The 25488-nt window shown below is 36.1% G+C and overlaps 3 protein-coding genes across 6 annotated transcripts; 2 read left to right on the top strand and 1 right to left on the bottom strand.

The window, feature by feature from the left end:
* The first annotated feature begins 6122 nt into the window (after positions 1–6122).
* Positions 6123–10163, top strand: LOC107797090 (uncharacterized). Its single transcript, XM_016619953.2, has 2 exons — positions 6123–6661; positions 9593–10163. Exons 1-2 carry the CDS (start codon positions 6324–6326, stop codon positions 9825–9827), a joined length of 573 nt encoding a protein of 190 aa, XP_016475439.1. The 5' UTR covers positions 6123–6323; the 3' UTR covers positions 9828–10163.
* Positions 10164–10311: 148 nt separating this feature from the next.
* On the bottom strand, positions 10312–14723 carry LOC107797088 (phosphatidylinositol:ceramide inositolphosphotransferase 1). 3 transcript variants are annotated; one of them, XM_016619952.1, is made up of 11 exons: positions 14337–14723; positions 14140–14229; positions 12850–12936; positions 12686–12754; positions 12300–12380; positions 11985–12056; positions 11825–11885; positions 11635–11737; positions 10983–11078; positions 10852–10898; positions 10312–10741 (listed from the first exon to the last, which is right to left on the bottom strand). In XM_016619952.1, the coding sequence occupies exons 1-11, from the start codon at positions 14397–14399 to the stop codon at positions 10632–10634; spliced, it is 879 nt and encodes a 292-aa protein (XP_016475438.1). In that variant the 5' UTR covers positions 14400–14723; the 3' UTR covers positions 10312–10631. The 3 variants fall into 3 exon arrangements, with proteins under 3 accessions (XP_016475438.1, XP_016475437.1, XP_016475436.1); XM_016619951.2 differs by having other exon boundaries at positions 11635–11885; positions 14337–14373; positions 14460–14607; XM_016619950.1 differs by having other exon boundaries at positions 11635–11885.
* A 1695-nt stretch (positions 14724–16418) lies between these two features.
* LOC107797087 (F-box protein SKIP8-like) lies at positions 16419–20599 on the top strand. 2 transcript variants are annotated; one of them, XM_016619949.2, is made up of 4 exons: positions 16419–16575; positions 16675–16781; positions 18451–18634; positions 19865–20599. In XM_016619949.2, exons 2-4 carry the CDS (start codon positions 16710–16712, stop codon positions 20437–20439), a joined length of 831 nt encoding a protein of 276 aa, XP_016475435.1. In that variant the 5' UTR covers positions 16419–16575; positions 16675–16709; the 3' UTR covers positions 20440–20599. The 2 variants fall into 2 exon arrangements, with proteins under 2 accessions (XP_016475435.1, XP_075110278.1); XM_075254177.1 differs by lacking the exon at positions 16675–16781 and having other exon boundaries at positions 16442–16575.
* The last annotated feature ends 4889 nt before the right edge of the window (positions 20600–25488 follow it).

Genomic DNA, 25488 nt, shown 5'->3' with positions numbered 1-25488 from the left:
TTGATCCTACTCGAACAAATATCTACCAGCCCTCAGCTGTGATTAATGAAAGGTTATATTCGACCCCACTCGAACAAACACCTACCGACCCTCGGCTGCGATTAAATGAAAGGTTATGTTCGACCCCGCTCGAACAAACACCTACCGGCCCTCGGTCGTGATCTAATAAAAGGTTATGTTCGACCTCGCTCTAACAAATATCTACAGGCTCTCGGCCGCGATCTAACAAAAGTTTATGTTCGACCACGCTCGAACAAACACCTATCAGCCATCAGCCACATCCCAAAAAAGAAATAAAAATATACACAAGTACATAAAATAAACCACAGGAAGAGAAGAAGATGCAAGGAACAACTTTGATATTTCACAAAATTAAAACTCTTTACAATAGGCTTGTGAAGACAGCGGCAAAAATATACAAAAAACCAAAAGAGAAAACTAGTGGCCACCACCATCACGACCTTCAACATCCTCGCTGACTTGGTCCTCAACAGCATCGCCACCCTGACCATCAATACCCTCTCCATCGCCACCTTCGCCCTCAGGATATGCAGTGTCATACTACGCATTCTCCTCGAGATGGTCTACACCATCATCCCTCTCGTCTTTACCGGCCTCAGGCATAGCGGGATCATACCCACAAGCGACTCAAGTTTCACTAGCCTTAACACGAGCATCTTCGAGGGCAACCTCAGAAATGGATCTCGATGCATGCAAATATCAAAAGACATCTAACTGGGCCTCGGATGAATCCACTTCTCATACAACTCCCGAGGAACATTAGGAAAATCTAAAGTACGGGAAAAGGACAGCTACGCCAGTAATCAGGCCTTCTAGGCCTCAAGAGCATCAACACGATCGTAGAGGACAAAAGTCTCTTTCTCCAACTCTTCAATCCTCTCATCGAGTCTTGCCATTTCTAAGTCATTTTCACGCTCAGAACGAAGAGTCCGAATCACCACCTCAAGAGACTCCTCCTTCCTCAAAGTTTCTGACCGATCGAACTCCGCTTTCTCTAGATCCTTTGCCTTCTCGGCAACCTCGTCTCTTAGAGCCCCCGCCCTGAATTGACACTCTTCAAGATGGGCTGGAAGAAAAACCACCTGAGCTTGGAGATCACTGCACTGGGCTTCGACCCCCTTGCTGAGCTCAAGCTCTTCCACTTTGCTCCTCAACGTCCCATTCAGGACGCTGCACTTCCCCACCAACTGCACCAGTTCCTCGTCCCTAGCCTTCAAGTCTTTATTCAATCGGTGCACATCATCACCTTCACGAAGCTGATGCCAAGTTCTCGGTACTTCTCAAGGACTCTAAAGTACTTGTCCTTCAACTTCACATAGATATCTTTACGCCTCTGCTCCCTACGAGCACTCTCTATTTCTAAGACGACTGTCTACAAAAACGAATACAAGAAGTTAGAGACTATGAAAGAATAATACAAAATGAGGCACATACTCATCTCATCTACATCCATGTCGAAATTAGTTCCAATATCCTCCTCAGCAATAGTCTTACCTCTATCATCAGTTGAAGGAAGCACATCCGCCGCAACACCGGACGATGAGGCCTCTTCACGTCTTGGAAGAATAGGGCCATCACAGTCCACCACGCCTTCGACCGCAACCTCTTCAGGTCATATATTCATATCCTCCAAATAAATGGTCTTGAGACTAGCCTCTAGGCTCTCCCTAATATGCTCTATGGCCGTCTTCCGAAGGACAAAGCCGTCGTCTCCCACAGCGGTGGTCGCTGACCTCTTACCCACAACATCCATAACCCTCCTCTTACCAGGCATCAAATACCCATCACCAGGCAAATTCTTGTCGTCCTCATGGATAAGACGGTACAAGGGAGGAGCTGAGGTTTACACAGCTGAAGAACCGATAGATTCGGATGCAACCACGTGAGGGACTTGGGAACGAACAGAAGCATCTGCAGTCGAAGAAGGGATTGGGGCACGAACAGAAGCAGACACAGTCGAAGAAGGGGCGGGAGCCAAAGAAGTAGTAGATTTCCTCTTTCGGAACGAGGGTGCGAGAGCTTTCGACCTCTTCGAAGATCCCCTAATCGAAGCTAGGAAAAACACAAGGAAAGGGAAAGGGAAAGGTTAGCAAAGGTAAACAAAAAGAAAGAGAACAAAGAAACCGACGATAAAAGGAACTTACCAGTCGAAGGGAGAGCAGGCCCAAACTTCTTGAAAAAACCCAAACACTCACGGATCCCTACGGTGTGAGGGAGGAGCCGACCAACCTAGTCAGAAATGTCTTCAACCAAAGAAGGAGGCGAGGTTCGGTTGCATAAGAAAAGGACAAGAGGTCAAAGCTCACGACTAAGCACGGGAGAAAAATCAGATACCTATAAAGAAGGAAATTAGGTAGTTAAGAGCACAATTCCAAGCCTCAGAAAAATCGTCGATATTGGCCACCACGTCCTCGGTTCTGAAAAAGAATTGGCGGCTGAATTTGTCGTCCATCTTCACCATCAAGTACTCACCTCCTCGGTGGCAAAGATTCAACATCGTCCCCCTATAAAAGCTAGGGGTGGACAGATGTATTAAATGCCGAAGTGTGAGTTCGACCTCAGCTAGCTCGACAAATTTTATGAGCATCCTTATAAGGTTGTAAAAGTATGACGCAAGCTGAGCTGGGTAAACTCCATTATAACGACAGAATTCCTCCGCCAGTAGAAAGAAAGAGAGAGAGTGTAGCCGACTTGGAAGGGGTAGGCGTAGAAGGCGCAGTACCTAGGATGCTGGACCTACACCATGTCCCACCCAGTCGGGATTAATTCAACATAATTAGGAATGCTAAACTTAGCCTTAAGCTCTTCTAACTCATTCACCGTCATCACTGACCGAGAGGCTCTAGAGTTAGCTTCAGGTAATTTGGTGAAATTGGATCTGGAATCAGGGTTGCGAGGAATTATCTCCTCCACCAATGGGAAGGCTCCATCCTCGACGACGACATGAACATTCTACTCGTGAGGGGGAAACACCATTGCCAAAGGGATCGCATCGCTTCCTTCACCAGACTCAAAAGGCATGTTAGAAATATTTTGATAAAAGAAAGAGAGGTACCAAACGAGGAAGAACTAAGAGCAATACAAATCACGGGAACAGAGAAGAGAGGTTCGAAGCGAGAAAAGAGCAAGAGAGTAATATAAGATTTCGAAACAACAGAACACTTAAACCTCAAAATCGTAGCCAAATACATCATTTATAAGGGTCTTGGCACAAGGATCGAAAATAGTTCATCATTACTGGCACGTGAATCGAAGCGGTAGGTTCAATCAGAGGTCACATGCGAAACGAAGCAATGTATCGGGAATATGCATCATAATGACGCATGATGTCATGACGTCATCCTAACTCGTGGACAACATAACTCGTGAACAGAGAAGAGAGGTTCGAAGCGAGAAAAGAGCAAGAGAGTAATATAAGATTTTGAAATAACAGAAAACTTAAACCTCAAAATTGCAGCCAAATACATCTATTTATAAGGGTCGTGGCACAAGGATCGAAAACAGTTCATCATTACTGTCACCAGAATCAAAGCGGCAGGTTCAATCAGAGGTCATATACGAAACGAAACAATGCATCGGGAATATGCGTCACAATGACGCATGACGTCATTACATCATCCTAACTCGTGGACAGCATAACTCCAACAAATCGCCCGGGAAAATCGAAGCGTTTGAAATGAGCATCCCACGAAGGGCCACGTTGCCAGTTCATTGTAACCACCACGACCTGCACAACTCGCTCGATTGTTTCGACCACAACGAACAAGACCCGCTTATCTAACCTACCTGATGTCGACCTCAATAAGGGGATGGACTAACTGTATGGGTCAAAATCTATTTTTTAGAATATTTAAGCTAATATAGTACTAAGGGAAGAGTTCCCAAGTCGTTGTTTGCCAAAATGGACCAAGAAGCAGCGAAGTCTGTGGTTGAAGAGTCAACGAGAGCCGTAGTTGAGGTATCAAAAAGGGTTGAGGTCGAGTACCATTGACAGAGCCGTAACGGCTAGTTTTCAAGATAGGTTATTAAACAGAAAATTTTCTAGTGGATATTCTCTGCACTTGTACTATTTGAGTTTCTTACATATCCCATATAAATAGAAAATGAGACAATGATATGGGACATGTGATATTCATTTGTAAAAAACACACTTTGACTTGAGAAAGAGAATCAAATCTCATTTGCTAAGATACAAACATCACATTTTCACTAAGATTCTTGGCTACACTTTTCCATTAGATCCGAGAATAACTCAAATATTTAAGGGATTGTCTATCATTCATCATTGTCAGAAAGAACATTCACTCATTCCATCCTTTCTTGGGTGACACACTCATTTTATTTACTTAAATATCGTTTATTGTTATTTATTATTATTAAATGCTATATTGTCATTTTTTATTTGTGGAATATTCACTATATACTTGCTCAGTATTTATTGCTTCTTTAAAAATTCCATCTAAGGATATTATTATTAGCTAAGATTAATCATTATTTACATAAATTTAATTATTTGAATTAGAATTTATATTTTTTGGCCAAACAGATGGTTATCACGTTTAAGCCTGAACTCGCATTTTAGTAAGAACGACTACACTTGAGCTGACACTTCGGTAAGAATTGAATATGAAATTTGATAATTATAATCTCAGCTCACACTTTAGTAAGATTTAAATAGACTTAAAACTCACATTTAGGTATAAGAACTAAAAAATATGAAATTCGATCAGCACCCGCGCTTTACCTTTGTTTTTTCCCTTCAATTAGTCTATGCTCATCGATCTCCGGGCTTTCATTTAGTGGTATGATAATATGTGAGTTAAGACACGTCATTAGAAACGGATTCCGAATTTCAAGAGGATGAGCGCACTTTTATAAAGAAGTGCATCTAGAATTTATATTTGATGGTTTAACTTTATCATGAATCCACTACACTTTTTGAACCCACTGCACTTTTGAAATTATAGGTTCAAAATTATATTCTTTTTAAAATTTTAGTAAATTTCAAATATATTTATACTTTATGCCGAAAATAAGTCCGTTCGGAGTAGGATCCGAATTGCCAATTTCACTTATAGAGGTGCACCCAATAATAGTTACACCATAGGAATCTCTGAGCATGAGCGCACACACATATATTAATTTTGAAGAAATGTAACATTATTATACATGGTTTAAGGAGAGGAGTATAGGTTCACGTTAACCCATATCCCTCAAGCTGGATACGCCTCTACACGTCATATATTTCAATTATGTCACTCTTATTCATCGAATTTCAAATTGTATGTTATGGTTACTAGAAAAATAGACCATTATGGTTCGGTCCTTCCATGAACCTCGTGCATAGCAGAATCTTAATTCACCGGGCTGCCTTTATGCTATGGTTACTTAAAAATATCTAAATTGTAGTAAAAGCAAACAAAATACATCTCATTATCAACTATAACAATTGTCCAAAGGGTAGGGCCTTTGTCTCACAGCTATTACAACATTACCATGAGCCTCTCACTTTTACGTTATTGTTCTTTTCCCCTCTGTTTCAGCAATTTACATTCCCTAAAACTTTAACTTAGTCTCTCGTGTTTACGAGATATAGCAAGGCTTGCGTATATACTATACTCATTCCACATATTGTAATAACACACTACTATGTTGTTTGTTATTACTCCATCCGTTTTATATTAAATGAGGTAGTTTGATTCAGCACGAAGTTTAAGAAAAAAAAAAGAATTTTGAAACTTGTGGTCTTAAAAGCTTAAGGGATAAAAAGTTTATAGGGCCATGACATTTGTGTGGCTATAAAAGCTTCCCATTAAGGGTAAATGGGTAAAATAAAAGAGTTTAAAGTTGAATTATTTCTAAAGTTAAAAATGTGTCATTTGTTTTGGAATAAACTAAAAAGGAAAGTACCTCATTTAATATGAAACGGAGGGAGTATAAACTTTAACTCAATCTCTCTACATTTACGAGGTAGGAGTAAGATTTGTATACAAACTATCCTCCTCATATTCCACACCGTAAAAATACACCGGATATATTATTTGATGTTGTAGTAAAATTTTAACTCAGTCTCTCTCGTTCTCTTTTTTGGTGCACAATTTAAGATATTTGAGTTAATATATCACCAAATCCATCACCCACCTCGTTACTTTTTCATATTAATAATAGAGGCAGAAACACAGAGCCTTAACTCATGCAGTGTACTATAAAAATCAAATCTTTGAAGTTGCAAATACTACTAAAGCCTTCAACTTTTTCAAAGGAATTAATTCTTTTTTTTTTTCTCTATCCGCGTCATTGAAATGGCAAGAGTAGAGTTGTCCCGCGTGGACTTAGAGTGCTCCGGCCACAGTCACCGGAGCTCCGTCAGTGTCAATATCTCCGACACCGATAAGGGTTCTTGTTATTCTCAGTTTTATTCCACTGCTGATGCATGTGCCAATGAGTCTAATAATTCAGTGGATATAGAAAATGGAGATGGTGAAAGTAAGGTGAAAATTGAACGAGACTGTAGAATTTGCCACCTGAGTTTGGTGAGTGAGTGCGAGGTTGCCATTGAATTGGGATGTTCATGTAAAGATGATTTGGCTGCTGCACATAAGCATTGTGCTGAAACATGGTTCAAGATCAAAGGAAATAAGTAAGTAGACACAAAAAACTTGAATTTTGCATTTTTATTTGAATTATTTTTTGGTGTTTTAATTTATGGTTGGTGAATCGTGAACTGCTGATAATGATTACTGAGATTTATAGCTTGAATTTCCATTTTGTTCCATAAATTTTAGGATTTAAGTTGTATAATAGTAGTAAAAAGGCAGTCAGGCACACTAAGCTCCCGTTATGCGTGGAGTCCGGGAAGGGCCGGACCACAAGGGTCTTTTGTACGCAGTCTTACCCTATATTTTTGCAAGAAACTGTTTTCACGGCTCGAACCTGTAAACCTCCTAATTACATTGCAGCAATTTTAGATACTCCCTTTTTAAGTTATATAATACTGGCAGTGTAAAATTTTTTAACTAGCAGTAGCATATCAATTACTAGTTTCACTAGGTTAATTAAAGGTTTTACCGTGTTGAAGCAAAGGGTCAATTAAGTTATTAAGATAATTGCTCAGTACGTTAAATGTAATGATCGGCAACTCAACATGATTTTGGGCTTATGTTATGTTCTAGACAGAGGCGGAGCAAAGATTCCAATTTTATGGGTTCTCTAATTTAGAACGACGATTTCGAGTGGTTATAATTGGGTTCTAAATTTAATATTTGTATATATTTAATAAATTTATTAACGATAAATACATTGTTTGAGCAAAAGTCACTGGATTCGACTGAACCTCTTACTAGGGTGTCAATGAATATTTAAAAACCGACTAAACCAACCTAAGCGTACCGTATCAGACCGATTTTTAGATTTCTTTTAATAAAACCTACTATATAAATTTATATCTGTACAGATAATTAGGGTAAGTTTTTGTTTTATAAAACTAAATCGAAAAAAATATCGAACCGTACCGAATAAATTTACAATGTGAAAAATATATTTATATATTGAGTTTAAAAATAATAAAGCATTAAATCTTTCTTGGGCCTTAAAATTACGAAACAGTTACAAGCCAACAAGTAATTAAACTCAAAATTTTAAATCCCAAACCTATTATGCTGCTCCTATTGAAATTAAATTATTTCGAGCATATTCACTAGCAAGACATAAGGTATTGTAGCGATTATGAGTAGCAAACTACAATGTATTGAATATGTTTCTTTTCATATGATTTAGATTTATCTTTTTAAATATTTAATCTTCTATAGACTTTATTATTGGAGCCCGACTTGGTTAATATCTTTCCATTCGTGTGATTTATATTTTCTTTGTATTTGCTTAGTTTCTTTTTCGCTGTTATAGAATAGTGATGGATCTATACTCTAGTCATCTTTCATAATTTTTTTAATTCTATCACCTTTTAAACTATAAAAATGTCTAGAGAGTTTTGCTAGTCCCATAAAAATATGTATTTTATTGTATTCTATTTCTACTAGTGACTTTTACATGACATTTAACAAAAATTACCGAAAATTAACCGAACTGTACCGATTTCGAAGAAAAACCGACATGATTGGAACAGTTTCAAAAAGTCTAATTTTGGTTATACATAATAGAATAACCAAAAAATTGATATGGTACAAATTTTATAAAATAATGGGCCGAACCAAACAATTGACACCCCTACCTGTTACGTAGCTTCTCGCTCCTCCCGTGGTCCTAAGTTCTTTCACTTTAAGGTTTGCAATCGAATGAGTTGGTGATTCTTGTTTTGGAAGTGTGTAGTTTTAATTATCAGTAAATGATGTGTAAGAATAATATTTTTCTGAAGTTTTGGTCTTGATGTCGTCTGTTTTTTGTGGGGAAAAGATGCTACTATGATATATTTTTAAGGGAAAAGCCAAAAGCTAATTACAGAAGCTGGAGTGCTGGACAAGAATAAAATGAAAAGCAAACGAGTAAGCAATGATCGGTATAATTCAGATTTGCAAGTACAGCAACAATTCTACCTACTGTGCCCTTTTATGAACTTTTGGGACATAAAGTTCCTAAATTCTAACTAAATTTTAATATGAGCATTCTTTATCCAGGTGGAGATTGCCCTTGAGGAACAAAGTGTTTATTTTTATCTTTCCCATTAAAGGATTATAATATGCTGTCTGCACATGCTGCTTATTTTATTTTTTTCTATGCACATCTATTCTATGATAGAAGAGGAGCCTTGGAATAATTGGTAAAGTTGCTGCCGTGTGATCAGGAGGTCACCGGTTTGAGCTGTGGAAATAGCCGTTTGCAGAAATGCAGGGTTAGACTGCGTATAAAAGACGTTTGTGGTCCGGCCCTTCCCCCGGGGTGTAGCGGGAGCTATTCTCTGATAGTGGCCTCTCATGTTGGCATTTTGATGTTGAAACTTTCATCTTTGAGTTGGTTCGTCTGTTAACACAAATTCATCTGCAATAAAATTACATCTCCATGATGTGTTGTTTTGGTTTTTGGAACAATAATTTAACTCCAAAATATCCCTAGACTAAATGGTTATAAATGTGCCATATGGATTTGGACAAGGAACTGCATACACTGTTTTGCATATCTAGTATTAGTAAATGGTAACAATGTTTTGGTTTGCTTCCATACCTTTCATGGACAATGTAGATTCATATGCAATCACTTAGCTCTTTAGAAAGTACTTGTGTGTGTGTGTGTGTGGGGGGGGGGGGGGGGGTTACTATAATTTGAATAATGGTGATGAACATTATTTAAATATGATCATTATCCAACTATGGAAGTCACAGAACAAGAAGTTCAGTATTCTGTTCCTGGTTTTCCAGAAATTTTTTGGTTTATTATAAAAAAACAAATTTAGTTTTCAAACCAAATAATATAGCATTTGGTTATTGAAAAACTTGCTTGAATCCAAACACCACTAAAGTGTATAAATTCAAACATACATGTACACATGCTTAAAATATTTGTTCTTTCATCTGCTGACTGTTATGCTTTATTTTGGATGTTCCTCCTTCCATAAATGCAGGACTTGTGAAATATGCAATTCGATTGCACACAATGTTGTTGGTCCAAATGACATTGAGTCAGCACAGCAAACAAATGAAGTAAATGCTTTGGCTACAAATGCAGCCCCTGCACTATCAGTGTCTTCAGAATCTCGAACTTGTTTGAATGGTCATCGATTTCTGAATTTTCTTCTAGCTTGTATGGTATTTGCCTTTGTCATCTCTTGGCTCTTCCACTTTAACATCCCCTCATAGCAAACATGTCCTCATAGACGATGAAGTTTCTCGAAGGATTTGAATATATTTTTTCTCTAATATACTAGATCCAATAAATGGTGGGAATGTGAGCCTAACTATAAGCTGCTTTGGCTGAATTTGAAGGTAAACCCTCATAACAATCTCTACATTATCAATTACTGCATAACGATCCTCACTTTAGTATTCACTTCATAAACAATCTCTTCATTATAACCCCGACATAACAAGTATGTGAACTAAAGGACCCGAAAATGTAGTTTTACATTGGAAATGATACAAGCAGACATGGGCTATCGTGTGTCTATAGAAGGAGAGCATTGCAACAACCAAATGCTGCTAGAAGAGCAACAAAGTTTCATGTCTACTTGTCTAGTACAATCTAGGTAGTGCTGTGATTCAAACATTTCCGTATGCTGTCATCTCCAACTATCCGATGGCTAGACTAACATTATGAAATATAAAGTGCCAGATGTTCGCGGAGTACAAAATGAAAAAGATAATTTATTGTCTGAAAAAGATGGAGTTCCATTATACATTTGATGCCATTGCTTTTTAATCATGAGCACCATAGAGACATTAAAAGAATTGAACCTTGATCTTGTATTCCTACACTAGACCAAAACTATTGGACTTAGAGGAACACCAGGGATCATTTGCTAAACCAACCTTGTAATGATATTGAAAGAGAAGTGCTTTTTACCAGCTTTGCTTAGTTGCAATCCATGTATTGTCTATACACTGTTCGTCACTGCTTCAACATGCACTGTGCTCCCATCTATACACAATCCAGAACGCTATTCTCTATAACCATTCTGCAGAATTTCCATTCAAAGGTTTGTTATTCTCTTCCTTAGTTTTGCTATCTTTGCTCAGTGGTAGAAACAATGCTGCACTAGTGCGGTCAGGCAGTTCTGAAAGAAAAAACTCAGTGCTTCAGCTAATTTTTCATCCTTGCACATTAAGCTAAAAGGGGAGAGTAGCCATACTTAAGTTCATTCAAAGAGAAGATTAGGATGCTAACCTGGCAACTGTTTGTCAACAAAGAACACTGCTAGATTAACTGTGTACCTGTCATAGAGCTCAGTCAAAGTCAGAAAATTACTTGCAAACAACCGTGTCAACACAGAACGTCAAGCTGAGAGTTTCACTCACCATGCTACAACAACGTCCACAGTGTAGTGTTTGCGTGATGCAACAATCAAGATGCTCTGAGCAATAACAGCTAACCAAGCGCACAGTTTTATGATCCTATAGAATCAAATTGAGCAATCAGACAAGTTTAGGCTGTCGCAAAACACTTAATTCAAGCCTTCTTTGTTCTTCTTTTAGGGCATCCATTTTACATTAAAGAAAATAAAGGGCAGCCCGGTGCACGAAACATCAAGCGTTCACGCAAGGTCCAGGAAGGGGCTGCACCACAAGGGAGTGTAATGTAGACATCCTATCCTAATGCAAGCATCAGTAGCTAATTCTACGGCTCAAACCCATAACTTATAGGTCACACGGAGAACTATAGAAATAGAACACCAGCAGCTCAAGAAATAGCATATAAATCATATACCCCATGAAGCTATTTCAGTAAAATATTGCAGACATAAGAAAAAAGGCACCTAAGTCAGGTTAACGAAAAAGAAGGGGAAAAAAAAAAGTTAAAGGGAGAGAGGTTCTGTTATGTTGAATAAAATTCAGAATTAACTATCTTCCCCAGCATTCACCCATAGAATAGTTTCATTCATCAGAAATAGAGCTCAAATCTGAAAATCAGATCTTACAGAGCATTATACAGCATATTACTGCTAAATACCTTCTTGTGCCATATTTATGATAAGTACGCACAAAGACTAGAGAGAATATCATATGAGATGAAAATATCAGATCACCACAACCGTAAAGCAGCCCCCTAGGAACTGCACATTCATAAACATCGATCGCATAAGCACATTGTAACAAGAACAACTGAAATACAACAGTGAGTAGGGTAAAATATATCTCACAATTAATTAACAAAACTTCTAAAACACTATTCGGAGAAGGCAGTGTGGCAAGCTTTGAACCCTGAAAAATTAGAAGATAGACAATTTACATATCGCCAGCTCATAGACAACACAAGAGTGCTAACTGACAAAGGATCAACCAAATGCGACAAGTCTTTACCTCACGACAGTGATAATTTGGACCAGGAAGCTGTGTAGAGTAGAATGTTATGATCCGAAGGAACTGACAAGCCTGCAGTGAACTATCATTTAACCGCCTTAGCAGATTGGCAATGAATCAATATTGACTTCTCTCTAAATGTTCTCTTATTTGTGGCCAAGCAGTAACCTAAGGATAACTTATAAAGCATTCAGAAGAGAATTAAAGTTATCCTTGACAACAACATTAAACTGAATATAGAAGCCTAATGATCATATCGAGTTTCACATATTAAAAAAAACACAAGAATGATGTCTAAGAGAATTGGTCACTTACAACTAAGAAAGCCAAGACCCTGCACCATATCAGAACTGTATAGATCTTTTTGATCTTGAAAATGAAAGGATGGAATGTCCACTGCAGCAAAACAAGAGCAAGAGTTAGAACAACAAGATACAATATCAATCCTAAATGGCAAGTATATAGACTAAAATTAACAACCAACTAAAAACTCCAACGCCCGTTGGAAGTTATGGAAATATCCTACAGCCAGATTGGAATAATATTAGAATCTAATGTCCAGGCTTCACCAATTTCTCAATCCTGAAGCAGCCTGATCTCACAATTTCCCATGAGCAAATTACAAATTACAAGAATGAAATACACAAAGTATGACAGATTCAGCATTAGCTGATGGCAGAATATCACCAAAACCAACTCACCAAGACAAAAGACAGAAAGATGGTAGTGAATAAAGTTTCACTTATGTAACCTTTGTCTTGACCAAGCTCCTGAGTTTACAATTGGAAAAAAAAAAAGGAAGAATATGAGCAGGCATCTCTGTAAAGAGAGGAGGTAAAGAGAACCAACAACTAATAAAACCAACCGGAAGAAGAAAGAAGCCGACATCCTGAAGAGTAGGTCCAGGCCGATGTATGTAGTGAACCCCTCGAGCAGCAAGTCCATGTATGTACTGAAGAAAGAAGGGACATTTACATTTTACAACATGCATGGTAGGTCTAACAAAAACACTAAGGTCATGAAGAAAAACAATTAAGGAGAAACTGAAAGGGAAATGAGGTATCGAATATGACAATGACAAATAGTAGCCAGGAACACTTTCAACAGCAGCTAAATATAAAAAAAGAATAAAAATCACAAATTACATCGTTCAATAAGAAATTAAAGAAAATGCAAAATTTGATGGCTCAAAATTCTGCTGCTTTCCCCCCTCCCCCTCGCTTCTCCTAGACACAGAAGAAAAGAACACAGAAAGTATAGAAGAAAGGAACACACGACTTTAGGAAAATATTCAGAGTGAAGTGACTGCAAACAAGATTCAAAAATGTGAAAACTATTAAAGCTTAACCTGAACTTATAATTCTTTAAAGCATATAAGTCATAATTTTGCAAAGAAGTAAAAAAAAAAAAAAAAGATGATTAACATCCTTATTGAAAAGCTAATCAAGGCACAAACTCTGATCAAGAACTCCTAGAATCTTCAGCTAAAACCAACACACCCCCACATAAAAAAATAATTCCTTTCCATGTCACGCCCCTACATACAACAAAAACAACCATTATGCCTAACTAGTTGAAGTCGGTTACAAGAATCATCTATATAAATTCCATGCCACAGCCTAAATGGACAGCCCGATGCACTAAGCTCCCGCTATGTGCGGGTCGGAGGAAGTGTCGGACCACCAGAGACGAATCTAGGATTTTAATTCTACGGTTTCAACATTTAAAGTTTTTAGCAGTGAACCCATTATATTTTAAAATTATGAGTTCATATCTACTGTTTATTATAAATTTATGCTTCGCGTCGAAAGTACTGGATTCAGTTGAACCCGGTAGATGTATGGTGCATTCGTCCCTGCGGACCACAAGGGTCTTACCCTATATTTTTTGCAAGAGGCTGTTTTCGCGGCTCGAACCCGTGATCTCCTGGTCACATAGCAGCAACTTTACGTGTTACGCCAAGGTTTCACTTCATGCCGTAGTCCAAATGGTGCAAGAGAAAATTGGTGAAACGATATCTTACTAACAAATCAACAACAACCCAGTAAAATTCCACAAGTGGGGTCTGGGAAGGGTAGTGTGTACGCAGACCTTGTTTCCGAAAGACCTTACTAAGAAATCAAAAACAGAAAATTGAGGGTTGATCAATATAAACCTGAAATGTCAAACCGCCAAAAATATACTTCCAATTCTCCGCAAGAAGACTGATTTCTGTTGCAGTCTCTGCACATACTCTCTTCCATAGCTGCTCTCAATAACAATAAAATAAAACAAAAATTAAGAATTTTCTGAAGCAATAGCAAGAAAGAAAAAGGAAGTTCCAAACTTGAAGAAATGAAGTAAAAGACTAACCTTTGAAGCCTCACGACCAATGTAAAACGACATCGCTCTGCTATGTAACCACCAAAGTGTCATATTACATTACAAAACCAATTATGAAAGTCAACATGGTTCATCCTAAATCCTAGTACGTACCTTCTTTCTTCTCACACAATTCAATTATAACAACCTAAATTTCAATCTGATTGCTAGCCTAAACATAACTTTAATCTCAATATTTTTGTGAAGATTGAATTTTCATGCTATGTGTTATAAGCGTGTGATGTAATTATATATAATATCTGAAAAATTATATAGAGTATCTACTTTTTTGGAGTTCGATTAGTCTCTGCTAAAACGCGAGTTGGACACGGAGTGGCAGTTGAAAGAAAAGAGAGGGGAAATTTTAAAATAATGGAAAGAACGAATCGAGCCAAAAATGGACAATTTTGTCTTTTGTTGTTGATTTTGCTGTACTTATTGCTCTTTTTGAAATCAATATCCGAATTTAATCCGTATTAAGTAGAATAGCAACTAAGGAACAAGTAGCATAAGGCATAAGCCACTACTACGCCAGCGAGGCACTAAGGACGGGTTGCTAGCAGAGGCGGATTTAGGGCCGTAAGGGTGTTCACCCAACCCCTTTGTCGAAAAATTACATTTTATATGTAAGGCAAAATTTATTATATATCTTTATATATTATGTTTTGAATCCCCTTGATATAGTGATTAAAAATGTTCAAAACCTTTGTAATGTCATTGGTTCTATTTCCACTAGCTATAACCTTTTTAACTTTTTCCTTTTTTTAACGTTCTTGGTGGTAATCCTGCCTCCGCCACGGGTTGGTAAGCCCAAATGAGTCCATTCTCTGCCCGCCCTTCAACAACTCTTCAACTAATAGTAAGGAACAAATTCAGCTAAAATAGTAAAACTCGTTCAATTCGTCTAGACTTGGAGGGGTTAACTCTGGCTAGGTATATGAGTAATATATATATATGGGTCAATATGCTCGATAAATACAGGTCTCAAGGTTTCAGGGACAGCTATGTCTTCCAAATGTTGAATGAATCAGATATAACCAGCACCTACACCTACTCCATGACTAGAGGCGGCGAACATGCAGATCGGGTCGGATATAAGCGGGTCAAAAACAAATAATTTTAAAAATGGATAAATTATTTGACCCGGCCCGTATTTGAGACGGATTAAAAACGGGTTATCCGGCGAATAATATGGATAACCATATTATCCATGGCTTCTTGAATATGATAACTTATGAGAGAATTCCTAGTCTCCCAAACTCGATGAATCCTAATTTGAGGCTTTAAAACTATAAAAGTTAAACACATTAGTTATTCATTGGTTATCCGATCCATTTGATTAACCATTTTTCTAAGTGGATAATATGGTTCTTATCCATATTCGACCCGTTTTTAAATAGTTCATTATCCAACCTATTTGTTGATGAATAATATGAGTGGATAAGTATTTTCTTTTAATCATTTTGTCACCTCTATCCATGAATGTGGATCACCTACTCCATGACTGTGGATCACTATTATTATAGGGTGACTTTCACTAATAGGATCATTTGATGCCGTTTAAAGTTTGACTTGTGAAAGGAACATCAGGCCAGTATTTTGGGGAGCTCTCGTGATAATGATAAGATTTTTTCATATGATAATCACTAGGATTTTTCAGCATTGTGGCTGAAATCCTAATGATCACCATAATTATATATTAAGGAAAATTTCTTGCGATTGCATGACTGATCTCAATATTCTGACCAGTATGCTTCAAAATTCTAGCCGAAGGCTATTCTCTTAAGACTTTGTTTTAACGGGGTTAAAATTTAAATGACGATCCTAAAAAAGGTTCATAAGCTTCATACATGAATTAACGCAAATAGCTGTCGGTGAATGTATAATATACATATAATTCGTATATATACATATATATATATATATATAAGCTGTATATAATTATTATATAATCTATGTATGTCGGCTAGAAAAAGTAAATCTTGAATCTGACCGGCTATTTGTGTGGCAATCCCCAAAATAAAAACTTTTTGCAAGTCCAACCCAGCCCACTTAAAGAGTACTTTTTCATAAGCCCAACTACCAGTTTCAATCCACTGAGGTTTTGTGTCAGTGTCGTGTTCCCGATTTCGTGACCTTACCGGAGATATAAAGTCAATATACCTTCCTCATCATAGCGATACTCAGTACAAAGATAGAGCTCTGTCCTCTTCGACCAAATATTCGACAGGTAAATTAAATCTCCGTTCTAAATTCTTCTTGTAGTTTTTCAATGAGATATGTCTATATTAACCGATGATTTGTTGTCTCTGTTGGTGCATATACATAGTTGAGCAGTTTATGACTTGAATTGTAATATTAACAATGGAGGTGGCTTCCAATTTCCAAACATTGTCTTTCGGACCTCGAATCAGTCGACCTCACTACCTCAATATTGTGAGTTTTTGTAACATTTCTCGCCCTGTTACATTTAAATTTTCTTGCTGGCTAATTTCGTTTTTTTGAGTAGTGGGGTTGTCTAAAAGGGGTTTTCTGTGCTAAAGAAAAATGTTGGGAGCTTAAGTTCACAAGCTGAGCAATTTTATAGTTTTTGGTTCCTAATGCTTGTTTAGGATTTTTCTTTTTTTTTTTTCATTCCCAGGGTGTTGATTTTAACGGGAAATTTACTTTTGAGGGATCTTACTTTTTTCCTCTTATGTTTTGGACTTAGTCGTTTTTCATGACGTAGAAAAAGTATTTTTTTTTTTTCGTTTCAATGAACATGAGTATTTTGGGGAGGGTGGGTTGAGGAGACTAGCATAAAAAATTATTTTATCCGAAAGTGTTTTTCGGAAATGTTTTCACTCACCAACCAAAATAAGGGAAAATAAGTGATAAAACAACTCATTTTCCAGGAAAATATTTTCCTTCGTACCGAACACATCCCCGGTGTTCATTTCCTTAGCTTAGTGTTAACATTTCGATTGATTATGGGTTCTTTTTTCTTTTTGGTCTTTGAATATTTGATCGGTTGACAGTTCTTTTATCCAACAACAAATCACATGCTTCCACATTTGTTCTAGTTCTCCTCGGATTGCTGCTCCCTTTCCCTTCTTTTTTCATCACTCTTTCTCTCTTTTTTGTCTCCTTCCCTGTTCTTATTTCCTTCTCATCTTGTGCCGGATCATTAGCTAATAGACACTGACACATGTACTGTAGAAAAGGGATAACGTGATTGCTGAATTTGCAAGGAATTGAATGGATGATTTAGAGCTTGGGATACTAATGGTTAATAGTTGTGCATCAAGTCATAAGGGTATATGCGGGAGGTTGTGGAAGTGTCGTTTTTGAAAAACTAATGAATTTAGGTGGAAACAGGTTGTAGAGTTAGTGGTGGTGAAGGTATGAATGTGGTGTAAAGCTGTTACTACACTGAAGGAATCTATAGGTCCTAAAGTAAATTTCTTTGATAGGTAACAATTTCCAAAGCTGAAGGGAAGGGCCCATAATAGAGGAATATAATCTTTTGCTCCAGTGGGAAGTGTCCTTGGTAGTTTTTGTTTATCCTTTGCTACTCATATAAAGTTTTGTTACTAAATATGGTAGTTCTGAGATTTGTGTTTCATCTACTTCTGTTTGGTAGTCATGCTGTGTCTCTTCCTGTTGCCTTGTTGTGCTGCTGTCGCTGTTTCTGTTTTTGCTGTCTAATCTTTCTATCGTTGTAAGTTCGAATACACTTAAATCATAAGCTTTTCTTTCATCATTTTGCTGATTAAGAGCTCATAAGCCCCTCATCTTCATCAGCTATATTATATTGTAATCAGTTTAGCCACCAAATGTGTTCCTCTGGGCTGCTGGGGCATTAGCACCAGAGTGAGTGGAGATGAAACTTTGGTTGGGGTACAGGGAGAAAGTTTAGCAGTAGACTTGTTACCATACTATGAGGATTGTAGTTGAAATTTCCAAAAATAATGGAATTGTCTTCAATTGTGCAGTTGTCAGTAGTCTCAGTTTTCTTCTTCTATTACTATTATTAGTTTTATTCTGGTATGGTTAATGTTTGATGAACCACAATCTTGGCAAAATTTGATATGTATTTAATTTCGTAACCAACTTTCAATTGTAGGGACGCATTGAGGTCAGAGGGCACATAGCTTCAGCTCATTCCAACATCAATGGTGTTCAGATCGATCACTGCCTTGCTTCACCTTTTCAAATGCAATTCAATGCAGTTTCAGCTGGCAGAATTAAGATAGGGTCTGCATATTTGCCTGGACGCTGTGCTTTTGATTTAAAATTTGGAAATTTCAGTAAGTTCTCCTTGCTTAGCTTGAAGATATGCAAAAAGTATGACTTACCTCTCAAAGGAAAGTTATTTACAAATCGGATTGATGAATGCATTAATTATTCATTATCTTCTACATCCCTTTATAGATGCTTGTTTGCCTGCTGATGTAACTATTGTCTGATGCTGATCTTCTTGGGTAGAGTTGCAGTTCACATAGTGCTGTTGCGCTCTTTGGTTTATAAGTTCATATCGGGATTATATGGTTAACAATCTCTATGTTTGTTCTTTTAATGAATAATTTATGTAAAAACTTTTGCTTTTGAGTGTTTGATATAAATCATTTTAATTTATCATTGTTTTAGTGGTGGGTCTCTGGTAATAGTATGATTTTATATTATTTGCTCTTTTTTTGTACTTTGCTGTGACTTTAAATAGACAAGATATGGAACACTCAATGTGGTATTGTGAATGCAGTGTAATTACAGAATAGTGTAAACTTGTGATTTTCACCAGAAAAAAGCAGTTCCTTTTAAGGTTTATTTCTTGTTAAGCGTGCTTTGGTATCTTCCATGAAGATGAACACATACATTAATGAGGAGGAACTTTTGCACTTAAGGATGGGAAGCTTTGATGTCGAATTCTACTCAGTTGAGATTGTGTAATCTTCTTGAAATTTTCTTTACCTTAATCGGAACTTTATATTTATTTAGTTAAGAAATGGAAATAGTCTACCCACACTTGCTTCTGTTTTCTCTGTATCATCTAGAGGTTAGGACCTACCTCTATCTAAGATATTAGGAAATCTCTCTTGTGTAAGCAAGCAACCGATTCCTTGGAAAAAGAAATAAGTCAGCTAAACCCTATCTTTTCCGTTTTAAGTATTGTGCTTCTGATCTATGTTACTCGGACTCTTCAAAAATGCCGTCGGGTGTGTGTCGGATCCTCCAAAAGTAGTGGATTTTTGGAGGATCCGACACGGGTGAGGCAACATTTTTGAAGAGTCCGAGCAACATAGCTTCTGATTCTTCCTGACTGTACTTTACTCCTTATCAGTTGTCTCAAAGTGCACGTTTGCAAAATTCCTAGAGGCCAGTTTCTTAGACGAGTCTTGAGATTAGTGTTACGTGCAGCATGTCTCATACCTGCTAAGTGTGTTACATCTGTTCAATTTTTTCTTTTTAATTTTTTGTTTACTTCAATATCTTCTCTCCTAAGCTGTAAAAACATCTAATTGTGTATTTATTCAGAACAGCACCTTTTAGGCAAGGTTCCCATACACATTCACTGAGACCATGCCGCGTCATGAGTGAGGATTCAGAAGGAAATTTGAGCGGTGAAAACATCTTGCTAGATGAGGAAACCTTGGAGCAGGATTTAAAGAATGCTATTAAAGAGGAGAACTATGCCCGAGCAGCAAAAATTAGGGATAGCCTCCGGCTTCTCCAGGAGGACAGTAAGGCCTCTGTGCTAGCAGCAAATGCTCGCTTTTACAACTCTTTCAAACATGGAGACTTAGCTGCAATGCAAACCCTCTGGTCAAAGGGTGAGAATGTCTGCGTCGTGCACCCTGGTGTTAGTGGCATAACTGGCTATGATCTTGTAATGGGAAGCTGGGAGTTTGTGTGGGCGGAATATGATTTTCCACTTGATATCGAGATTAGGGATGTTCAAGTTCATGTTAGAGGTGATATCGGGTACGTTACATGCATTGAAATGGTCAGAACCAAAGGCAGCAGCTGGGGAAAACAATTTGCTACAAATGTTTTCGAGAAGGTTAATGGGCAATGGTTTATGTGTATTCATCATGCATCATATATCGACTTGTAAAATGTGATGAACAATAAAGCTGTTGTAGAGGTTGTGGAGATTGAATGAGTATTTTAGGAGCTGAAGTCTTGAAATCTGGGTGCAGAAATTTTGTAGTTTTGCTTCTATTATAGGTGTTGGTGACCTATTATTATTAATGAATTATAATACTAGTACTAGTATGTCCATGAAGTATCAAATTGCTTAAAATATGTAATTTATTTCTTCGAATCTGTATTTCCAACTTTTTCCACTTGATGGATGACTTGAAAATAGCATATTTTTCAAAATACATTTCATTCAGTTTTCTAGTGAAAATTGAACTTCCAAAACTTTTAAATATTTTATTCGTTGAATAAATAAAATTAAAAGTTAAACATTTTATATGTTGAATGAATAAAATTATAAGTAACATTTATAATAAAATTAATAAAAAATAATGGTTTTTGATTTATTGATTTAGTTGGTGTTTGGACATAAGAATTATGAAATTCCGAAAAAAGTGAATTTTTTTTCAAACTGAAAATGGTATTTGAAAATTAGAGTTGTGTTTGGATATAAATATAATTTGGAGTTGTTTTTGAATTTTTATGAATGCTTTGAAGTGAAATTCAAAATTTGAAAAATTCTAAAAAGCTGATATTCAAAAATTTCACGTTGATTTTGAAAAAAGTGATTTTTTTTCGAAAAAGGGAATCTTTTTTATGGCCAAACGGGCCCTTACAGCTTGTTTGGATGGTTGTTACGCATCGTTTCATAATGTATCGTATTGTATTGTATTGTATTGTATTGTATCGTTTGATAAATACAATGTGGATAAATTGTGTCGTTTGTCATCGTTTCATGATATCACGCACCAGCAATATGAAGAATAAACTAGCAATATTATAAAGAAAAATTATGATACAACATAAAATTACTATATAAAAAGGTAGGATAAATAAAATAAAATAATTTAATAATAATAGAGGGTGAGATTGAGAGAAAAAGACAAGGTAACGATGCGACCACACCAAATTGGTCGTTACATAATATGGCACATTTCGTCGTTATGTAACAATGGATTTAACGATACAATACAACAAAATTTAAGTAACAATCAAAACAAATATTGTATTTAAAGTAACAATACGATAATGACACAATGGGTAAGAACCATCCAAACAAGCTGTTAGTTATTTGAATTATAACTTTTTACTTGTATCTCTAGAAAATTTCTTAGTTCAGTATAGGGCTGTATTTTGTCCCGGGCCCGGGCCTTAGTGGGCCTAACGGGCCGGGCCTCGCGGTCCCGGGCTTCGTGGTCCCGGGCTCTGGCGGTCCCGGGCCTGGCGGTCCCGGTCTTCGTGGGCCTAATGGGTGGAACCGGCCCGTGACGGGCCTAAGCCCACATGGTCCTGTGCTTAACGGGCCGGGCTCGTGGGCTTCGCGGGCCTAGCGGGTTTTTTTTTTTTTTTTAAAGACAATTTCTTGTAGTATCATGGCTATATTAATATGTAGTATATATGTATATCTAATTATTAAAGTGCTTGACGAAAAAGAAAATAACAAAACAATAGTAAAACACTAAATTGTCATGCATAAATATCACTTCTTGATATTATATTGTATCTTATGTATATATATTCTCTTATATATTTTCTTTTAGTATATATATTGTATCTTATGTATATATTGTAGCTTATAAATATATTTTCTTGTAGTATATATATTGTATATTATGTATATATTGTAGCATAATATATTTTCTTGTAGTATATTATATTGTATCTTATGTATATATATTCTCTTATATATTTTCTTGTAGTATATATATTGTATATTATGTATATATTGTAGCATAATATATTTTCTTGTAGTATATATATTGTATCTTATGTATATATATTCTCTTATATATTTTCTTGTAGTATATATATTGTATATTATGTATATATTGTAGCTTATAAATATATTTTCTTGTAGTATATATATTGTATATTATGTATATATTGTAGCATAATATATTTGCTTGTAGTATATTATATTGTATCTTATGTATATATATTCTCTTATATATTTGCTTGTAGTATATTATATTGTATCTTATGTATATATATTCTCTTATATATTTTCTTGTAGTATATATATTGTATCTTATGTATATATTGTAGCTTATAAATATATTTTCTTGTAGTATATATATTGTATATTATGTATATATTGTAGCATAATATATTTTCTTGTAGTATATTATATTGTATCTTATGTATATATATTCTCTTATATATTTTCTTGTAGTATATATATTGTATATTATGTATATATTGTAGCATAATATATTTTCTTGTAGTATATTATATTGTATCTTATGTATATATATTCTCTTATATATTTTCTTGTAGTATATATATTGTATCTTATGTATATATTGTATCTTATAAATATATTTTCTTGTAGTATATATATTGTATATTATGTATATATTGTAGCATATAAATAATTCTAAGTATAGACAAAGAAATATTGCGAAAAGAAGCTCATGGGTAGAAGCAATAAATTTTATTACCAAAAAATGACATATCTTTCTTAGTCATCCTTCCCCCAATGGAATGAGCACAACAAGGTACTAATACCACCATTAGAAGGAAAAAAACTAAGGAAGATGTGCCAAAATACAAGTTACATATTATTCTATGTATTATCTCTAACAAATCTCATAAATCCTTCAAGGTTCGGAGGAGGTTGCGTTGGTGGTGGTGGAAAAGAAGCTTGTTCATCACCACTTCCGGGCGAAGCCGAATCCTCCGTAAGTTCCGCTATCATTTCTTCATAAGCTTCATCTATCGCCGGTTGTGCTTCTGCAATTCCAAAGTTTCTTCTTTCCGAGCGGATCCAATCTCTAAACAATACTGATTTTTCCAAGCTATCCCTCATAGACGCTCTATGATCACCTATTTGCAGTCTTGCTTGACTGAAAGCGCTCTCTGATGCAACAGTTGAAGCTTGAATTGATAAAATATCCCGAGCCATCCTTGCAAGAACAGGAAAATGTTTTTCCCTTGCCTTCCACCATTCCAAAAGATCAAAAGAGCCGTCTGGATTCTCCTTTTCAAGTCCCTGAGACAAATAAACTTGAAGCTCATTTAGATGTGAAGTTTCATCATAATTTTCACCTTGAGACCCCCTGAACTCCGTCCAAGATTTAAGAGCTTTTAAGCCCGCAACTCTTTTAGAGGATTGTGAGCTAGACGAAGTAGGGGTTGGAATAGTTGGCCTAGCATGCTCTAAGGCAAGTTGATAAGCATTATAAACTGTTTGAGCGTTAATCTTAATTGAAGCTTTTGCATCTGCAAGTGTCGCAATTTCCTCATTTGAAAGATCTAAAGCCTTATAAATATTTGAATACCAAAAATGAGGACCTCCCAATTTCATTGTAGGATTTAGCATTGCAGCAAGACCATAAATAGGAGGGATAGGAAAAAAATATTTTTTAAACTTTTGTTTCATTTCATTTATAGCAAGTTCATAAATATCCCCACCCTCACTAAATTCAACAAACAAATCAGATAGTGCTGCAATATAAACTAAACAGTTTGAAATAGTAGGATAATATTGCCCAGAAAATGCATTTGTTGCAATTTGAAAATGTTCTAAAAAATCTAAAAGAATTTTAACATTAGTCCAATCTTGAGTGGTAAGCATTTCATCATCATCTTCACCACCTACCCGAGAATTAAACGTTGCATTAATTGGGTTTCTATATTCATATGCTACTACTAAACTTTCGTACATACAATTCCATCTAGTCGGGCAAGGTTTAGGAACCTTTCTTTCTCTAAGGCCATATTCATCACATTTTTTAAAATACTCTCTAAGTCTACTTCTACGGTTTGAATAAAAAAGCCAATTAAGAGCCATTCTAACCTTTTCAATTTCTATGTTTAATATTCGCATACCATCACCGACAATTAAATGATAAATATGACAAATACATCTAACATGGAAAATATTAGTAAATGCAGGATTTAGTGTTGTTGTAAGCATGCCTATAGCACTGGTGTTACTAGAAGCATTATCCATTGAAATTGCCATTATTTTATCGCTAAAGCAAAAATATCTACAAATATCTGCAACAGTGTTAGCTATAAATTTACCTGTGTGACGCGAATTAATTATTCTATATGCAATTATGCGTTTTTGCATTATCCATTCTTCATCTATCCAATGACTTGTAACAGTTAGGTAATCACAATCATTACCACTTCTACCAATATCAGTAGTAATAGAAATCCGATTAGGTATATGAGTAAATAAATAACGCAAATATTGTTCATATTCATGTTTGAATTTATAAATATCACTCTTAACTGTTGCGCGAGGCCAACCTTTATAAGTAGGATTAAACACTCTTCTAATATAATGAACCCAATTAGGATTAGAAGCAAAAGTATAAGGTAAGCACATAACAGTAATCATCTTTGCTAATTCTTCACGATCTCTATTTGGATCGTAATATAAAATACCTCCAGTGACAGTGTTAATTCCTGGTTGAACTAGATTTGAACCTGTACTAGGGTTAATCGCAGAATCTACACTTGTCCCCTCTAGATGCGCTTTCATTTGAAAAAATCTAGCCTTATCTCTAGGGTGTGTTTTTATGTGCCTAGTCAAACTACCTGTGCCGCTACGGTCTCCTACATATTTATGCGACATTAATTTCCCACAAGTTTTACACTTAGCCTTATTTTTTCTCTTACTTGAGTAAAAAAATTCCAAACTAATGATGTTTCTAAGCGTTTAGCAGGTTCTCTATTAAAAGTAGGAGTTTCTACAGGTGGGTCGACCGGTGCATCACTTGGGTTATTAAGAGGACTAGTAGGTGTATCATCTAAATCCGGTGCTTGAGTTTCATCATCATCCTCATTTTCCTCATTATTTTCTAAGATGGTTTCATTAGGATAAAGAGCATTCATAATTTCATCATCTAATCTATCACCTGGTGCAACATTATGATAAAATTCACTATCGGTAAATTGAAAACAAGGGTGATCACTATCAAGAATTACGGAAGGAGGAGGACGTCTAGGT

This window comes from Nicotiana tabacum, chromosome 5, assembly GCF_000715075.1.
Source record: "Nicotiana tabacum cultivar K326 chromosome 5, ASM71507v2, whole genome shotgun sequence".
In the NCBI taxonomy this organism is placed as follows: Eukaryota; Viridiplantae; Streptophyta; class Magnoliopsida; order Solanales; family Solanaceae; genus Nicotiana; species Nicotiana tabacum.
This window is presented reverse-complemented; position numbering and strand designations above follow the sequence as displayed.